Source organism: Lonchura striata, chromosome 1A (assembly GCF_050655825.1).
Source record: "Lonchura striata isolate lonStrDom1 chromosome 1A, ASM5065582v1, whole genome shotgun sequence".
Taxonomy (NCBI): domain Eukaryota; kingdom Metazoa; phylum Chordata; class Aves; order Passeriformes; family Estrildidae; genus Lonchura; species Lonchura striata.
Window position 1 is genome coordinate 73,304,790 of NC_140741.1, and position 19,716 is coordinate 73,324,505.

Sequence of the window (19,716 nt, forward strand, 5' to 3'; positions counted from 1 at the left end):
GGGCCTTAAAATGAGATGTGGGAAGCAGAAAGGAAACTGCCCAGGACTGCATAATCATCATCATAATGTCATTAAATAAATTACTCCATGATTTAACTTGAGCACTCCTGGATGGATTAAGCCCATAATAATTTGACATGGGGCACATATGTGTGTTTCTCTTGAAGATCATAACTCAGAGCAGTTTTACTTACCGTGGGAAACTTTCTTTCATCTGGAGACTGGGAGGGCCATATCTATTTGTGAAGGACAGGGAGTGCTTTTGTTACCTTCCCAGAGCCATTACGGGATATGATTGCTTGGGGGAGTGTCTGCTTATGACTGTTAGAAAACAGCCTATTAATAAAATAGAGGCTCTTGTAATAGTTCACTTCTTAATCTTCTTCCTGTGTAGTTATTTATAGGCTGTGACATCTTAATTTGCCTCTCATGTGCATCGACTTCTGTTATTTTAAAAGATCAAGTAGTTTTCACACGCCTCTGAGAATCACTTCTGGGAGAAACTGTCTGTTTTCTAAGGAATCTGACAAAAAAGTTTCAAATCATAAGTTTGTTGTGACAGATTCATTAAGGTTTTTGCTGGTGTCTTTCTAAAGGACAGAAGTTATGGGATGTGCTCTTGTAGTTAGTTATATATTAATCCTGTATTTGATTACAAGCAGATTTTCCTGAATTCCCCAAGGATTTCGAGCTGCCGCTAATACTTATTTCCCTTTAGTGACCTAACTGGAGCAATATCAAATCCATTATTCTCTTCATTTTTGTGGTCCTTTGCTTTCTCAGAGCGGTCCCAGTGCCAGGTCCTGTCACAAGATGTGCATTGACATCCAACGACGGCAGATCTACACCCTGGGGCGGTACCTGGATTCCTCCGTGAGGAACAGCAAGTCCCTGAAAAGCGACTTCTACCGCTACGACATCGACACCAACACCTGGATGTTGCTGAGCGAGGACACTGCAGCAGATGGAGGCCCCAAGCTGGTGTTTGATCATCAGGTCAGCCACACTCATCCTCCTGCTGCAAGTTCTCAGTGTGTAAAAGTCAGTTTTGATTGTAGTCTCTGCGATTTTGAGGTGCTGTAGCAGATAACAGAACAGGGTGAAGAGGGTGTGATCTGAACTCAGTTAAATTCTAATAGCATTGCTGCCCAGTGCCACTGGCTGCTGGTGCTCTAATCAAACTGAGTCAGAAGAATCATAAAAACCTTTGCAAACAAATGCATTTTATTAAGACACATTTTATTAAAGCCTAAAGCACAGTTCATCTGGTTTTAATCAGTCTCCTTGAGCTGGGTTTGCAGCTATGCCTTGCTTGGAGGGCCTTGGGGAGCAACTTGTAAAGCTGTGTATGGTACCTTTGGAAGAGTACTCCAAGCAAGCTGCTGGACTGAGGCCAACACAGGAGCAGGATTCTTTCCAAATTGGTTACTTTTAAAAATTGTAGAATGTGCTTTCATTATAGAGCTTAAAACACCTTAGAGGAATGGCTACTAATCCTTTAAAAAGTCACATCTGTCCACGTGTTCAAAGTGAAAACTTCTTTACTTATGTTGTGCTCAGTGGCTTTTGTCTACTTGAAAAAGGTGTTTTGTTCGCAATTGATTTTTTTTTTTTATGAGCATCGCCAAGAAACAGCACATCAGGACGCATTTTTAAAGCAGCCCAAGATCAGCTTTTATTGGTACTGGCTGTTTTGTAACCAAAGCTGTTGTTTGCCAGCAAAATGTGCCTTTCTGCTGACACTGAAAATTAAAGATACGCCATGTCTGCAGAACAAAAGCCAATCAGTCTTTCTGTTCTATTAATAACCAGTGCCAGTCTCCCAGGTGTTGGGGAAGAGCACAAGGAAATTATCAGCTGGCAAGGCTACTCTGGGTACCTTGCTTGTCTCTTGAAATGATTTCTTTTTTCCCTGTTCCATCTCTCAGGGAAGAAAGGCCTCACTGACTTCTGTCAGTCTGCAGCTCTCGCTCAGCACCTACTGCGATAGCAGTTTTTATTTAACCTTCAGAAATGTGCTGCACTAGAAGTGTTTTGTGTAGGCTTTGCTGAGTAGCATCTCTGTCTTACTGTAATCTTGTCTGTTTGTTGGTTTGCTTCCCCCTGACTCCCCCCTTTGGTATTTTGTAACCCTCAGCTTTGCACTTTGTCTGAAAACATCACCTGGAGTCAGGAGGTTTGGTTTGATTTGTGCTGCAGTGCTTCTCGTGTGCCATAACCTCAGTTTAGTTTTTGAGATAAACATATTTCTGCTGCAGTCCCAGGAGGAATCTTTGGCCGGGTTAAACCCCCACTCTGTGTTCCAGTAATGGGGGTAACAGTAAAGGTGTGCTGGGGGTGGAATCTCGGTAAGAAATCACAGATGGATTTTTGCATCAGTTGATTGGTGGGCAGTGAATTAGCAGTGATTTCGTATTTCTCCTTTGCACAACCATTGCCAAAGGTTAACTCTGGCTATAAGAATGTAGCTTGAAAATATCCCCATGTATCTTTTGAATCTATGGATCCATGGAAAAGAACCCTGTGAATCTTCGTGAAAAACTCTCAAGTACTTTCCCCTGAAATCAGCAAGTTTTTTAGTTGATGAAGGGTCCATTTAGTCTTTTCTTTTGCATATTAAGTGGCATATAGAAATTAGACTTGTGTTTTAAATTTCTTTCATGAGATTAAAACTTGACAACCATGAAGATTTGTGTCCTTTTCTGTTTGTTGGAGGCTCAGGTGATGTGCAGAGCGCTGTCTTAGCTTAGTGGGCATTGCTTGCAGGAGTGGGGTGTTCAGTGTTAGATCTCAGAGTGTCCAGGTCTTACTCTGACAGCTTAAAAGATTCTCTGCTTCTGCAGATGTGCATGGATTCTGAAAAACACATGATCTACACCTTTGGAGGCCGAATCCTGACCTGCAATGGCAGTGTGGATGACAGCAGAGCCAGTGAGCCCCAGTTCAGTGGCTTGTTTGCTTTCGACTGCCAGTGCCAGACGTGGAAACTTCTGAGGGAGGATTCCTGCAACGCCGGACCCGAGGATATCCAGTCCCGGATAGGGCACTGCATGTTGTTCCATTCTGTAAGTATCCACACCCTACTTTGATTTATGATGTCTGACTCTAAGGGGAACATCTGGTTTTGGTATTTCTTGCGAATTTTGAGCTCTTTAATCTCCTGAGCGATGTGTTGTCTCAGTTAATTCAATGTTTGCTGACATTCTGATGCTGCTTTGGTAAGTGCAGGAGGTGCTAGTTCAAGTTTCAGAGCCTTCATGAATCCAACTGAATAAAATTTTAAGTAAAAATCAAGGTGAATTTTAAAGAGTTGATTTTAATATCATAACTGTAAATAGAACCAAAGGCTGTGGTTCATTTTGACCTAAAAATATATTATTTTAAAATTAGTAGAGCAATTTCGAAGCTTCTGGTCTGGTAGATACTCTGTGCTGTTACTGGTATGGGACTTAATGGGTGTGCATTGAGTTGCACAGGCCTCAGAGCCTTTGGTGCTGAAGCATCCAGCTGCTCTTTGTTGTCCTGAGCAGCTGCAAACAGCTGTAAACAGCTGGGATTATGGACACTTCATCCAGAGCCTAATGGAGAAGGAGAAGGGTGGGGGAGAGGTGTATATAGCATTGTACTCTATGTTGGGTATTAAAAACCACCTTACATTGCCTCTCCAGTTGTGTTCATCAACCATATGTCTATTTAAGAGAACTAAAGGGAATTAAAATTAAGGTTGTGACATTTAAATATTTACTGATACCAGCAACTCAAAACTCAGCAATTTGAAGAAATTGCTGATCTTTTGCCCTGTCCTTTCCGATGAAAGATCAGAATTTTTCCAGTGAATACTGAACTTTCTGAGCTTTTAGTTTTATTTTTGTTTTGAATGCTTCTTCAAAATATGGTAGAAAAACATACTTCCCTACAAAATTCTGCACGAGGACTTGAGGATCTTTCGAATAGGTGTCTGTGGTAGGTGTAAGAATACTGGTTTCTGTAAGCACAAATCATGGAAGTTTAAGTCCTTTTCTGTTTTCTCAACCATTTGAAAGAAAAATAATCTGCTTCTTACGGACTTTCCACTTGGCAGACTTGAAAGAAGCAATAAACCTGTTATTCTTGGCTTGCTCCTTGCCATTTGCCTGTACTGAATTTAGTAATGTGCTGGTACTTGGATGGTTTCTCCTACAGTCTGTCTTTTGTTCCTGTTGTGTCTTTAACAGTGATTTTATGATAGACTTTAGAGACAGGTCCTGTTAATTCTTTAATAATAAACTTGACGTATGAGCTGCTGCTTTAATGTTCTGAAGTCAAAGCTGGATGAGGCAGGGCTGCATCAGTTACCTGGGCACAATGATGTTAAACTTAGAAGAGACATCTCTGTTCCTCTTTGATTCATTAATGGCTGCCCCTGGATCCCTGGAGGTGTTGGATAGGACTTGGAGCAGCCTGGGATAGTGGAAGGGGATGGGCTTTAATATCCCTTCCCACCCAAACCACTTATGATTCTATGATAAATACTGCTGTTAATGATCACAGTTGACCAACATACTGTCATGAACTTGTATAGACTTTGTTTTCCCCCTCTCTTTTCCAGAAAAATCGCTGCTTATATGTATTTGGTGGCCAGAGATCAAAGACTTATTTGAACGACTTCTTCAGTTACGATGTGGACAGTGACCACGTGGATATTATCTCAGATGGCACGAAAAAAGATTCAGGGATGGGTAAGAGGATAACTGCATAATCATTTCATTCCCTTGGTACAAGTGAGAAATATACTTATGAGAATGGTGAAATATTGTAAAAGGTGAAATATGGAGGTGAAAAGCCAGGTTCAACTTGTGGGATCAGGTTGGCATCCTTAACTAGCCCTCCATACCCAGGTGAACTCCACACTACACAGATTAAATTTATGCTGGCTCTTCTGTCCTTTCTGTCATTTGACACCCTCCATCTTGAGCACAATACAAATAATTGATGCATGAAACCACATAGCACCTCAAAAGAAAGAAAAAAAAAAAACCAGCAGCAAAATAAGAACTAATACCTCTTCTGGAAACTCTAGTGAAGACAAAAAAACTGAAAAAAAAAGTCTTTAAGCCTGGAAAGGAGAAAGTTTCTGGTTTTCACTAAGTGAAAATTGCCACAGGTATGGTGCTCAGAGGCAGAGAATTGGAATAGAGGGACAGAAGTTATTTTCACCAGAAAGATGACACCAAGCTGTTGTCCTGTTATATTTGTAATAAATACCAGAAAAGGGGAAAAAAAAAAAGGAAGAGGAGGGAGCAGAGCTTCAGTTCTATGTGATTTCTAGCACTGGAGCTACATATCCTGTGTGAGTTCTGTATGACAGAAGTCTTTAAAAACACCCAGAAGGCCTGTAACATAACCATAAAGAACTGATTTCATGCCTTTTCTCCTCAAATGACAGAGAAAAATGTTCCTTTCTTCCCGAAAAGCCTTTCTGCATGTATAAGCACATCATTTTTCTGTTACAAATACCCTGATCTTCATCCTGCCAGTCAAAATTTGAAATTTGAGTTGCACTGTGTGCCATTATGGGACAGAAGTTATGAGTATTTCTCATGTTTTGTATATTCAGTCCCAGTCTTCTCTTCTTCCATTACTAAAAATCCCAGGAAGGTAATTAATCTTGAATTTAGGCTGCCTTCCTCATTTTGATCAGGCTTAACTTTTAGCAAGTAATTTTACTGAAATTCTAAAGTCAGTTATTGGTGGTGACGGGTTATTGTTTGCTCATTAATTTAGTTATGCCAATAAGGAAGAAAAGTACCCAAGCTGTAATTCTCTGGAGTCATTTATTTACTCCAGTGCTTCCAAGAAAGAACCAGCTCATATTGTTGACAGTCTCCTTTATTCAGGTGCACGTTGCCTGATGCTGCTCTGTAACACCCACACTCCCTTTGTTGCCCTTAGAGCTTTTAAAGAATAGATCTTTTTTTTTTTCTCCAGGAAATTAGCAACATTCTGCCATTTTGATCTTTTCAAGCTACATGTCTTCATAGCCAGAAGCTTGAAAATACGTGGTTTTAAGCTGACACCTTTGTCTACTTCAGATTTAAAGATCCCGAGTTTCTCAGGACACTGAGCTCTGCTTTTCATACATTTACTTCAACGTTCAGTGAATTAAGTGAGAAATTAAGTAAATTTTTAGCCCTTCTCCCCATTCCCACAGGCCCTGAAGTGATGAATAGAAGGTTTTATACTTTTTCTAATAAGAAAATGACTCACTGGAAATAATTCACAAGTAGATTTTTTTTGGTTTACTGTTCTCCTGTGTGTGGAAAGTAAACAAAGAGATTTGAACGTTTCCATTGCTTTTGAAAGCAAACGCTGGGATAATTTGCATTTTAACAGGAAGAGAACAAAATGCTTATTACATTCAGACAGCAAATGTTGACAGCACTATTTTCACCCCAAAAAAGCAAGTCTTTATTGTGCTCTTGTTAGGTAGTGATACACCATTTTGATCTGTCTGAACAAAGTGATTGCCTGCCTGGTCGCTGTGAAGTTTTAAGCTGCTCAGTGTGATGAGTCAAGTTGAGGATGCCTGACCTAGATGTTCCTATAAAGTCCCATGATTACATTTTGTTCCTGGCTCGCATGTGGCATTCAGTTCTATTCTTAGTGGAGCTATTTTGATTTTTACCCTTTCTAAAAGAACATAATTGTGCATTTGTTTAAATATCTTGTGGAATAGGGAGATTTTTTTAAAAAAATAGTCAAATGGATAATAAGGATTATCAGTAACACAGAGTTATTGCAATGCTATAAAAGCATGGTAATGATATGTTGATTTTGCTGCTCTCATCTTCTGAGATATTTGTGCTGTTCAGCATTTCTTTCCTTTTGTTTGTGCCTCTGATGTTGATCCTGTGACCAGCTCCTTGGATGGATGATGTGTTTGGAAATGATGGGTGATAAATATCACTTAAGTAAAATACATAATTCTAACAAATTTAGATATGCAGCTGTGGGGATGTGTTAGATGTGAAGGAAGACAACAGAGGTGCAAATTAGAGGTGTTTTAGTATGGTTGAGAAGAGTTTTTGTTTGGAGGTGAGGCAGAAATGTTTATGTTGATGGACACACTTCTAGAGCAATTTTATATTTTAATTGCTTTAAAAAGCACATAAACAACACTCAAGCAACAAAATTCCCTCCCAGCAAACAAAAATGGTGTATATCTAAAGCATACGGGTGATCTGGAGATGCCACCAGTCCCGGGTGTCCCTAAGGGCTGGACTGGGAGCTTTCCTGAGTCCCTTAGTCCCATGACTAATCGTGGGCAGTCATTTCAGCTCTGAGGGAGCTTGTGGTAACATTTGTGGTTGAGGTTTCTGTGATAATCCCCTCTGGCCCTGACTCAGAGGGTGTGTCAGAGCTCCTGCTCAGAGGGAGAATTCCTTCGGCAGCAGGATGTGCAGAGCATCTTGCATCCCTTGGCATCAAGTAACTTCCAAAGTCAAATGGGAGCAAGCCTTAAAAGTTCTTGTGGCTCATTGTAGTGGTGAAGTGGTTCTTAAGGGCAGCCTACAGATTTTAAAGCTAAGCCTTATTTTTAAGCTACCTGTGAAGCTCCCAGGGCCGTTGTTGGGCAGGAGGTGCTTATTTCATATACAGAACTGTGCACCTGATGGATGGGGAATTTCATGGTTAAGTACCACGGACAGAGGCGACACAGCCCAGCCCAGGAAACAAGGCAAAGTCAGAAAAACATGAATCAAAAAAGATAGTACAGCTGGCTCAGCATGGTTGGGATCCAGCTCAGACAGGCAGTCTCAATGTCCCGTTTTCATCACCTCCTAGTGACACCTGGCGTGTTGTGCCTGTGTTCAGGTAAGGTCTTGCAATGGCCAGCACATCCATTGCCATGGAAGCGTTTTGTTTTGTGAGGGACCTTATGTGCTTTATCTTGTGAGGTGCTTCTCAAAACTAATCCTCAAATCCTTTCCTCTACCTGTGAAGGTGCAGAGGGGAACAGGCACCAGATCCTAGAGATACCTTGCAGCACTGCCATAGCTTAGAATTCCATTCAGATTTACTGACTGATTGTTTTTTACCAAAATCTCAGAGAGAGCTGAGCGTTGGACATTGGATTGTTGCTTTGTCAACATGACAACCAAACTGTTCAGATGGTCTCCTTAGCTGCTCTGTGGCAGACTGCCAGATGCAGTCTCATCAGGAAAAATCCAAGAGGATAATCATTATCTTGCTGTGTCAACAGCTGCCCTGGTGCTATCATTCACCACAACTTGCTCCATTAAAGTCGGGGGGAGGTGCTGCTTCCACTTTGTAGGAACTACAAGGAGTGGTGTGGAATAATTTGCAGACCTACCACTTTTTAAAAATTAACCCACTGGGAGGTGCCAGGTTCTGGTGAGCAGCAGAATTCATGTGATGAAGTTTTCTCTCAATTTTGTTATCATGAGGCATCACAAGGAGTGAGGATACTTGCAAACTGCTTGCAGTGGGACAGGCAGTCACGTGTTTTGAGGGTTTCAAAACTCAGGTGGCACTAAAACCCTGTCAGTGAACTTGCTTCCCTTATTTATCCTTCATGAATTCTTCAGGCATGGTCTGTAGACTATAAATTTATAGAATGGCTTGGCCATTGCTGTGTTTCAAAGCACATTGAAAAACTTGCCGTAGTATCCCCTCAAATGTAAGAGATGAGATTTTATTTCCAAAATGCTGTCCAGTACTACAAGAACCACATCTGTGTAACCATAAACTTGACTTCAGGCTGCACAGAGGGCAGGGGCTACCCCTGGATCCCTGGAAATGTCCAAGGCCAGGTTGGACAGGACTTGGAGCATCCTGGGGTAGAGAAATGTGTCCCTGCCTGTGGCAGGGGGTGAGACTGGATGACCTTTAAGGTCTCTTCCAACCCAAAGCACCCTAGAATTCCATGCATTTAAATTTCCTGCTTTGCAAGCTCTGTCTCTTTGTAAAAGCTGTTTCCTTGCTTTGGTATCGGCAGCAGCCAAGGTTGTGCTTGAAACAACTGTAGCTGTTTGCATGCACAAGCCAAAAAATATTCCGCTGGCTGAAATGATCACTATGATCCCATAAACTCCTGTAAGCAGGGACTGTGGTAGTGGGAACGTGGCTGTTCCATGATTAGGTGTCACTTTCAGAGAAAAGCTTTTCCCATGTGTTGTATTTAAATGGAAATTACACTGTATAGAGCTCCACAGCACCTCCTCGGAGCTTGCTCAGGAATTATTGCTTGGCTGAAAACTCCAGGCCTGTGTGGATGAATACTGTATTTAAATACTGAGGCCACAACCTTTTCATTTTTACTGTGTAAAAATGAATGAAAATACTAAGTTCCTGAGCTAGGATTCAGACTTCATATTTTCAGGTAGATACTGCCTTTCTGCCCTAGGTTGGTTAATGAGATTAAGGGGGAAGAAAACATTCAGTAGCACTGGAAAATCATTCATCATCTTGTAGACTTTTTGGGATGGTGTTGTGTGATTTCTCTATACAGCTTTTCCTCTTCAATAAGAGATGTGTTGTCATAGGAGGAAAGTTAATACCACGTAGCCACAGGCCAGTATTCAAAACATCCAGGGCTAAGTCCTCAACCCTGCTTTGTCCTTGGAGCTGGCTGCCCACAGCTGACCAAAGAGGTGCCCTGAAAGGTGTGGAATTGGTAGGGATTTGCTCCAAAGCTGATTTTACATCTCTGTGAAGAAGCACAAGTGAGGGAACTTGCATGGAGCCTTTCTTACCACTTCATTCACCCCTTGGATCTAGTACATTGTAAATAACAGATCTGGAAGTGCTCTGGTTCTCACCCCTTCTTATTTGACTTTTTTCTCCCAAGTTCTAAAATTTAAAAACATATATTCTAAGCAATCAGTTATTGTCACTATTATAGACCCGTGTTTACAGGTTCAATTTTGTTACCCATGCACAATTAGATTTCCTTCCCAGTGTACATTTTGTTACCTAAATGTCACAAGTATTTTTCCATGTCCCTCTCTGCTACTCTGACCATTCTCGTTTGAATTCTGTCCAACATTTCCTGCCAGTCTGCTGCACTTGCAGATGATGAACCTCTCTTACCCCCTAGTGGAAGTATTTCAGTCCTGAGGTTTTTATGGAGCCCTTTTGCTCTAACAAGGATCAGATTTCCTTTGAAAACATATTTTTGATGTTTCTGTTGGGTTTAAAACATCACAGCTTTTCCTACTCACTGCGTAGTATCTTGTCTTACTGTCTGTATATTTTCAGGGACTTGTGTATCAAATTTGTGTTACGGGGTTTTTTTTAATGACACTGCATCCAACTTTATCATTTTGTCCTCCCCTGTAAAAGACCAGATGTCAACTCTTTCTTGCCTAAGGCACTGTTTAAATACAGTTTCTACCCAGTTGCTTAGATAGGTCACAGAGTTGATGTAAGTTACTCCTTGTCTCCAGCCCTAAGTAAATGTGGGGATTTTTATTTCTCATACTTTTCTAGGCTTTCTGCATTTCAAACTGTTTCAAGAAGAGATTGATTTACAGCTGAGGGAAACCAGAAATTACTTGACTTGAATCTTGGTTTGATTGCAGTTGCTGCAGATGAATTCTATTCTTAATATCAAGAGGAAAAAACCACCAGTGCTGAACTTTGGCAGCTTTTCCCTCCTTCATTATTTAAATAATAATTTCAGCTTCGGGAAATCGAGCATAAATGAGATACAAAATTAATTTATTTAACAACATTTCAGAAGGAGGGATGGGACTTCCATAGATGAGTTTCAGATGCTTTGAGTATCAATGGTAAGAGAGCAGCTATGTTCCTCATGATTATAATAATTTTCATTTCAATGAGGTATTAGTGCTCTGAAGATTTGCACAGGGTTTTTTTTTTTTTTTTTTAATATTCCCGGCTTGGTCTCAAATGTTCAAAGCAGCAGATAGGGTTGCAAAGACATTTTCCATGTGCATTAGCATTGCTGATCAAATTTAGATGGCTCTCCTGCCAGAAATGTCTCAAGCAGGCCTTGAATTTAATCCTTTTGGGTCAGAAACTTAGTCCCTGACTATGCAAGCAAACATATTGCACGATATGTTTCAAAAATTAGCAGTTTTTAGTCTACAGTCATCTTCCTGTTCTGAATTTCCTTATGGGATGACTTTCACAGTCCTCATTTGCCTTATTTAAAAACGAAGTTCTTGTGGTTTGCAGGTAAAACAAAGTGTGTAGCCATTGTTGAGTCAGTGTTATTCCCTTAATTTTTTCTCTGTTCTATCATCTGTTTGCTTATAAACTGGATTAATTTTCCTTTAAAACTTTATGGCAAAATTGGAGGTCAAACTAGACAGGTTTATGCTGATGAGGGCTCCAAAGCCTCTTCCTCCTGTAAAATCATAAGGAAGGATTTTGTCAAAGGTAGTCTGAAATTGAGTTATCTAAATAGATTCCAGTTTCTGTTTAAATTTACATAAGAATTCAACATTATGGGTTTTTTTTAAGAAATGCTTTGGTTTTGTGGTGTTGCTAAATTCTTCAGTAGAGGCTAAAATTGTAGAGAACCAAATTCTATTCAGAATTTTTTAATTTCTTCATTGCCTTCCTGGCCTAACAAATAAAGAGTGACGCATGAGAATGAAACCAGTTACAGAATGGGTTTCCAAAATACCATTTTGTGTATTCCCCAACGGCAATATTAAATGATTTATTAATGTAGGGCTCCTTTTCTAGGCCGTGGGGGCAATTCAGTTAATTGCAAGGAAGATTTTGCAAAATACAAGAGTTCTGAGAATTTTTCATGCCAAAATCTTGACCGAAAGCCAGGAACCTTTACCAGCCTTTGTAAACTGACCCAGAAAGAGAAAGGAGACAAACAGGATCTGTAAACAAAGATCACGTGCCCTTCACAAATACATTTTGGAAGGATGGTTGCCTAGGGAAACAGGAAATGGGGAATTACACAACAAACAAAAAGGGCTGCCAAACAAATTTGCTGACCTTTTTTCAGGGAATTATGGTGAAAACTATTGGAATAGGCATGATTTCACCATATTTCTAAATCTGAATGTGGGACAGAAGAATAGTTTGGTAATTATGTCACATCTATTTAGAAAATACAAAAAGCTTCTTTGATATCTTTGTCCTGCAGGGTTGTGAGCTATAGGCTTAAGAGGTCATCTTGAATTTTTTGGAGTTTCCCAGCTTTTGCAATTAAGCTTTCTGGAATCAATGCTTCCTTTTACAGATGAGATAATAACAGAATCACTCCATTCATATTTGTAAGGGTCATCTGGTCATTCATCTCTATATTAGGCAGCTAATCCTCATTTTTGAGCTAGTCATCTCCCAAAAAGCTCTTTCCATATCTTTTCCTAGGAAACAGCAGCTCTCACAATGGTTTGTTTTTCCTTCCAAGAGTCAGTGATAGGAAGAGAAGAAAAGAATTTTCATTGGACTTGGCTTTAACAGGGAAGAAGTTGGCCTCTGCATGGTGATCTGCTGAATTGCAAGGGGAAGAAAACTCATTTGCCTGATGTCTGGATCCCTTCCTGCATCCTCTATTGTTTACAGCGTGTAACTTTTATTTTCTTTTCTCAGTTCCAATGACAGGTTTCACTCAAAGGGCCACCATTGATCCCGAACTGAATGAAATCCACGTCTTGTCAGGGCTCAGTAAAGACAAGGAGAAACGGGAAGAGAACGTGAGGAATTCCTTCTGGATTTATGACATTGTGAGGAATAGCTGGTAAGTCCTAAGTTCTGACTTCCACACTGACTTTATTTAGAAAGCAATCCTGTCTCCATAAGGCAACTCTGTAACCTCTATTAACCCTGAAATTGTTGAAAGTTGTGAAAGACAGCTGAGTTCCCTTTAGTCACCTCTTTTTCCCATTGTCTTTAGAGGTAATAATGGCAATAATCCAAATGAGGGAGAGAAATCATGTGAACATCTTTATTGGAACCAGGTGGAGGGGATGAGGGGAAGTGAGCAGTTAAAAAAGGCTTTTCCTGTACAAAGGGTTCAAGGCCAGGATTCAGTGCAGCAAATTCAGTCCAGTGTAAGTTAATAGCAGTGTACATGGCTCTAGTTCTTAGAAACTGAAACTGGTGCAAGTGAATGGTGATGGAAAGTCTCCGTGCCAGATGGGATATTCTGAGAAAATATCTCCTGGTTTTGTATTTAGTAGCTCATTGCCACTGTTCTTTTCCAGACCTGACAGAGATTTTGTGTTCAAGGCCTCTTTTAAAGTGGGGTCAATCACTTCAAAAAGTGTGAGTGTTGTTTTTCAAAAGTGATTTCTCAGTTATGACTTAAGTCTGCTTGGAAATCACTGACTGAAATACCACCTCTGCTAGAATCTGTGGTCTGAAGCTCTACTGGGTCCAAGATATTTTCTTCCATAATAAAAGAATACTTCATGCTGACAGTTCTGTAGGCAAATAATGTAACATCTGAAGAGATTCCCCCAAGGCTCATGTCAAATAATTTTTCAGAATTTTTCCTGTTTGGCTTGTGCTTGAGGACTGTTTTCAGCCAAGATGACCTGTGATTGTTGGCTGGGTTCTTTGTAGAGCTAAGAATGGGATGGGATAATGGAGGACAACATAAAGAGAAGTAAGAAAATCTTCGCTGTTCTACATCATTTGTACCTTCCAGACTTTCAGGAGCTTTTCGTGCTTCCTTATATTAGTAGGTATAACTAATATTTCTTTACTGCTTTGGATTTCAGGTCTTGTGTCTATAAGAATGACCAAGCAGCAAAAGAGAATCCAGGTAAAAGCCTTCAGGAAGAGGAGCCCTGCCCAAGGTTTGCCCATCAGCTGGTGTACGATGAGTTGCACAAGGTATGAAGTGATTTTTTTTTTTTTTTAAGTCTTTTTGCTCTGATAATGCAGCTATTTCCTTAAAGATGGTACAGTAAATATACTTCTTGAATGTTTGGATTAATATGGTGAATAACTTTCACTTCCCATATTTTGAAATAGGGTGCTAAACTACTTTTAATGTCATTATGAAGTAAACATGAGATCTGTTCTCACACTTCAGAACACACGAAGCTTCATTCATTATCATCAGGGATTTAATCTCAACCTGTTGGTGAATAAATGAGAACAGATAGTTACCAAAATTTTTAGGAAAAGATGTGTTTGAGTGAACTAATCACAGTTAAGAATCTGAACCAGAGGTGCCTGACTTTGCCCTGCATGTCAGAAACAATTGTCATTCTTTAGCACTGTCAGCCTCCAATGGACACATTCATCCTTAAATAGACTCAACATGTGCTTTAGTGTATATGACAGCTCAGTGAACTTAGGACTTTGTACATATTAACCAGTAAAGCACAAACCCACCGATTAGGTTCATAAATTCATTAACTCATGAATGTAAATTACTGTGACACGTTTACTGATCTTTTCATGCATTTTTCTAAAAATTTGCCCTAGTCTGAAACAGTCTGAGTTAAAGAAAACATATTTTAGTCTTGCATTTTTTGGGATATTAATCAAATTCGGGAAACTCAGCTAGCCCAAGATTTGAGGGATTTTAAGGAGGAATGAATGGGTGCAGATTCTGAATGGAGAAGTTGCATTGCTTGTTGTCTTCACTGTGATGATACAGTAAATAAGTAAATACTGTTCTGCCTTTACTTCTAAGTGTAAGGTATCATGAGACTGAGTAGTGTTTTCTGAGTTACTCTGAAGGTTGCTAAATCACAGTTGCCCAGCTTTATCTGAGGAGCTGTTTGATGTGCTTGTTTTGAAGAGTCTTATTTTTAGAAACCTCTGTTCCAATGACCTTTCTAAACTCCTCTGATATAAATAAGGAGAGCCTACAGCAGTGGGATGCAGAATACATTGTTTTGAGTGATTATTTTTAAAGCTGTGGGGAAAGGTAGTCTGTTGGACTTGTTAAACTTCAGCATTTGAAGGTCCTTTGTAGCATGTTTAATATCAACAGTCTGGGGTCTGAAATTACCACACGATGGGTAGAAAAATGTAGTGAAGAAATAAACAGTCCTTTTGTGACACTTCCACTCTTCTGGAAATTTGCCTCTTTCTACATTCAGATTTTGCTGGATTGGGCTTGCTGTCACTTTACTTTGGACTTCTTTAGGACTTCCAACTCACTTTGCCAGTTGCTCAAGGACTTATCATTCTCATAGGCTTTTCCTAAAGAAAAAGTTTGCATGAATTTTGGATGTTCATTTATAAATATCTCAGGTATCTGCTAAAAGGCTGTTCTAACAGTACAACTCTTTCATTATCTTAAAATGTAATTTTTAGGAGAACTTAATTCATCTCTACGGGGACAAAGTGAGGCCGATAATAAGATGGATAATAAGCAACTTGTCTAAAAGGCAGAGTTTATCCCACCAGAATAAACCTCTGCAAAGCTGCTGACATAGTAAATTGTCTTTGTTCAGTGGATTTACACAAACAATCAAATTTTTGATCTGCCTCTCATTTCCTTAGGTTCATTACTTATTTGGAGGGAATCCTGGTAAATCCTGCTCTCCAAAGATGAGATTAGATGATTTCTGGTCTCTGAAGCTCTGTCGACCTTCAAAGGAATACCTGCTAAGACACTGCAAATACCTCATCAGAAAGCACAGGTATAGAAACAAAGGTGGTTTGCAATTTCCTTCTACAGGTGTTTCTTTTTTTTTTTTTTAAGTTGCTAAGACTCAAATCTCTCCTAAACCATTTTGTGAAATGTCATTTTGTTGGTTATATGGAACTAGATGCTCTTCAAGGTCCTTTCTAAACCTTCTGCATGTTTCTTGATTATTTCTTAAAATTATTTTAACAAAAAGCAGTGGGCCAGGGCTAAACTACAAAATTAACTCGATTCATTTTGCCCATGCTATTCTAAAACTAGAAAAATCTGCTTATTGTGTGGGGAGTCATGGGGAATTTTTAGATTCCCTTTTCACTCTGCTGCTCATCAACATGTGTTTTGGTGCTGTCACCTCCCAAGGAAATGGAGTATGTTTTGGAAACACTGCTTGGAGATAGTAACAGCCTGCAAGGATGCTAATGAAGTCTGGAGGCTGGATGCCTTTGCACATCTGAGACTCAACCATGGTGAGGTCATCAGAGTTTCTCATTCAGAAACTCCTGAAAGAACTCACTTAGGCAGAATTCTGCTACACTGCAGTGCTTCTTGCACTCTGGATGCTTCAGAGTTGCCTTGTATTTGCTATTAAGGGCAACAGCTTTTCAAAATCAAGCTTATGGTGTTGCCTTAGTCAAGAAATTGCAGCAGTGAGAGAGCCTTTCAGGACCCAGCAAATCATTTGGAGGCAGTAAATAGCTCTCCCTGCATTCTAGGGGAAAATACATTGTTATCAGGCTCTGCCAAGAGTTAGAAGGTCAGGTTAAAATACCTGATGGTATTTTATTTCTGTGGCAGCAAGCAAATTGCTGTACTCAACTCACAGCCACTGTGGCTGGGTGAGACACTGAGATTAGCACACAGTAGATGTGAATACTTACAAGAATGAATAAAGGCCTTGCCCAGTTATCTGGGAGGCTTATTAAACCCAGATGTGGTGGTATGGAAATGCAGCTGTGCAGCCTCCAGAGACAGTTCTGAATTATTCAACTTGCTTAAATTGCACTTGGAGGAAATGTTGCTGTGTGTTAAATGGTAGAAGTTTGGGGTTTGTGCACTGTGCTCCCATTTTTGGGGTCTGTGTGAGGGAGTCAAACCTGAGCAGCCAGGGATGGTGGAATGGATGCCTGGCTGGAGCTGAATTGCTGTGAAGTCACTGGCTGCCCTTTACCTGCACTCCCCCAAAATCTGATTACCAGAACAGGTACTGGCTTTGCATCCACAGCAAACCATCAGCTGGGGTCCTGTTTTTCCTATGAACTTGTTCAGTACCAGTCAGCCAGGCTGGGCAGGTGGAAAAGAGCAAGGTGGCAGTGGTTCCACTCCTTTAAAGCACTTCATCTCTCTGGACCAGGGTGATGTCATCTGAGAAAATCTATGGCAGTGTTTGAAACCATGTGTGGTGACCAAACTGTCAGATGCATCAGGTGACAGACAAGGTCTTTGTGCTCCCTGTGCTGCTCAGTCACTGACATCTTTTGACAGTTTCAAAATTCAGGCTCCACATGTCCACTGTGGTATAAATAGCCAGGCAGATGACCCAAATAAAAAAATAACAATATGATAAGATGACAAACAGTGTGATGCTGAATTTAGTGGGCAGGTGAGAGGAGGAAAAGGATGATTTTTAAACCCCATCCTTTCTAGGCATAAGCAACCAACTCAGTGCTGCAGGGAAGCAGCTCTGCTCACTGAGTACACTGAGCCCAGAATAATAATTTCCTGAGGGCTCTGTTCATTTCTTGAGGGAACTCACAGAAGTTGCAGTTCCTGTTCATTAAAAGAAAATGAGGAGATAATGGTGGTGGTGCACAGGGTTGTTATGGAGCTGTGCTCTTTCCAACAGTGGGATGTTAATATCCCAGGGACTGAAGTGCTCAAAGCTTACCTGTGTCTGATCTGTGAGGTGCTACTCACATCTTACTTCATTTGTGAAAAACAAGCTGCACTCAAGATTTTATATTTATATATCAAGAAGCTTCTGTGCATATGCTTTTGAATCTTTTTAGTAAGAATGTAATACTTGGCCCTTTTAACTCCCTTACACCCCAAAAAGCCCTCTTCCATGTTTCAGTCTGGCCTGAAATTCCTTCAGGCTCAGCCTGATTCCATGAGGCTCAGCTGCCATTAACGTGGTTTTCTTTGGAAACACTGGGTTTGTTAGATGGGTTTTACTCTCTGTTGAACCAACAGTACTTAGTGCTGAAGGAAAAGGCTGTGCTCAAGTTTTCTGTCTCTTCTCTGCAGGTTTGAAGAGAAAGCTCAGACTGACCCTCTTAGTGCACTGAAGTACCTGCAGAATGATTTATATGTAACTGTGGATCACTCGGACCCTGAGGAGACAAAGGAGGTGAGGATCAATGAACCTTGTCCTAAAGAAATTTAAACTGCATTCTCGTTGAAAGTTTTGGGCCTCTTAAATCTGGGTTTTATTCAGTTTGTAAAAGCTCAGCAGGTGCCAGACATTTTGCTGTATCACGTATTTTTCTGCACTTAAGCCACACTGTTTTGGAAACAGTCATGTAACAACTGCAGGTCCAGATAAAATAGCTTTTGTGCTCCTAAGAGTGAAAACTAAGCCTTTGTTTTAATTCCAGTGTGCTGGTGTGTATTTTGGGAGCTTTAATTGAAATGTAAACGCTCTGAAATGTCACCAGTCTGTAGTTGTGCAGTAGAAAGAGAGTAGAAACTTACTCATGCTCAGGCTTCTCAATATTCAGCATCTCTGGAGAGGGAAAGCTTTTCTAAAGATGATCAATATTTCTGGAAGTAGTTTATACGTATACACTGCTTGCTACCCTTAAAATCTTATTTCCTTTGCCTTTTGAATATTATCCAGTAGGCATGTTCTTTATTTATTCCAGGAATTTGTTTCTATTTCCTGTTTTGATTCCAGTACTGCAGTGCGTGTCACTTTACAAAACCAATTAAAAAAATAGTGAGAAGTGTCAGATAAGGTGGTTGATTTAACTCTGGCATTAATTTCCACATGGAATTTGGGGCAGCCAGCTGAGATGTGCCAGCGTTCAGCTCCTGATGGGGTAGATAAGGAAAAGTCTGGGGTTCTTGCTGTCTCCTTTCCTTAATGACTTGGGAAAGGATTCAACAGCTCCTTTTATAAAATCATCATAGGAGGAGGGGCAGTTCTATTCCATTCTGAGTCCCTGGATTAAATCTCTTAATCTGGTGGCTTTAACTTGCTACTTTAGCAAAAGAAAAGATTATACAGACACTTAAAGCTCTTGGGGGAGAATATAAGAATAGTCTTGTGTGTGCACAGGATGGAATTCTAGAGTTAGAATTAGAAAAAAAGCTTACTCTTACCAGGATCTTGGAAGTGATCACATTTGTCATAAATTCTAATCAGCATTTATAAACATGTGATTCAACAAAATATTTAAGTGACTCCCTGTTCTCTGTAAATAGTTTCTTGTTCAAATTGTTCCATATCAAGTAGTTTCACATCCTTTCTAGACATTTCTAGCACAGGAAAGACAACAGATGATCCTGCTTTTCTTAAGATAGAAAAGGAGATTTTTTTTTTTCTGATATGTGCCATCTTCCCAGTGTGGTAACACTTCCAGAGTCTTTGAGGTCGGAAAAGACCTTTAAGGTCGTCAAGTGCAACCATTGCGTCAGCACTGCCAAGGCCACTGCTAAGCCATGTCCCCAGCTGCCACATCTATGTGGCTTTTAAATACCTCCAGAGATGGGATTGTTCTTCCCCAGGCAGCCTGTGCCAGAGCTGAACAACCCTTCTGGTGAATTTTTCCTTATACCCAGTCTGAATTTGAGGCCATTTCCTTTTGTTCTGTGTTTTACTACTTGGGAGTGGCCCCCAACCGCTGTCCCCTCCTGTTAGGGAGTTGTTCAGAGCCAGAAGATCCCCCCTGAGCTTCCTTTTCTCCAGGCTGAGCCCATTTCCAGCTCCCTCAGCCTCTCCTGGTGCCTCAGACCCTTTCCCAGCTCAGTTCCCCTCCCTGGACTTACTCCATCCCCTCAGTGACTTTCTTTTTGTGAGGGGTCCAAAACTCAACCTGGAATTTGAGGTTTCTTCTTCCTGTTTGAGCCTGTAGTAACCCATACAGTACCAGTTCCCATCCTGATGATCT

The 19,716-nt window shown here is 40.4% G+C and overlaps 1 protein-coding gene across 2 annotated transcripts in view; it reads left to right on the plus strand.

Annotated features, from left to right (window-relative positions):
* The window catches only part of MKLN1 (muskelin 1), a 93,038-nt gene that overhangs the window by 64,607 nt on the left and 8,715 nt on the right, over positions 1-19,716 (plus strand). For both annotated transcript variants that reach the window (XM_021530924.3, XM_085569377.1), the window contains exons 10-16: positions 784-996; positions 2,844-3,065; positions 4,589-4,718; positions 12,586-12,733; positions 13,719-13,833; positions 15,463-15,602; positions 17,852-17,954. In XM_021530924.3, the coding sequence (XP_021386599.2) occupies positions 784-996; positions 2,844-3,065; positions 4,589-4,718; positions 12,586-12,733; positions 13,719-13,833; positions 15,463-15,602; positions 17,852-17,954 (1,071 nt within the window). The remainder of the gene's footprint in view (positions 1-783; positions 997-2,843; positions 3,066-4,588; positions 4,719-12,585; positions 12,734-13,718; positions 13,834-15,462; positions 15,603-17,851; positions 17,955-19,716) is intronic.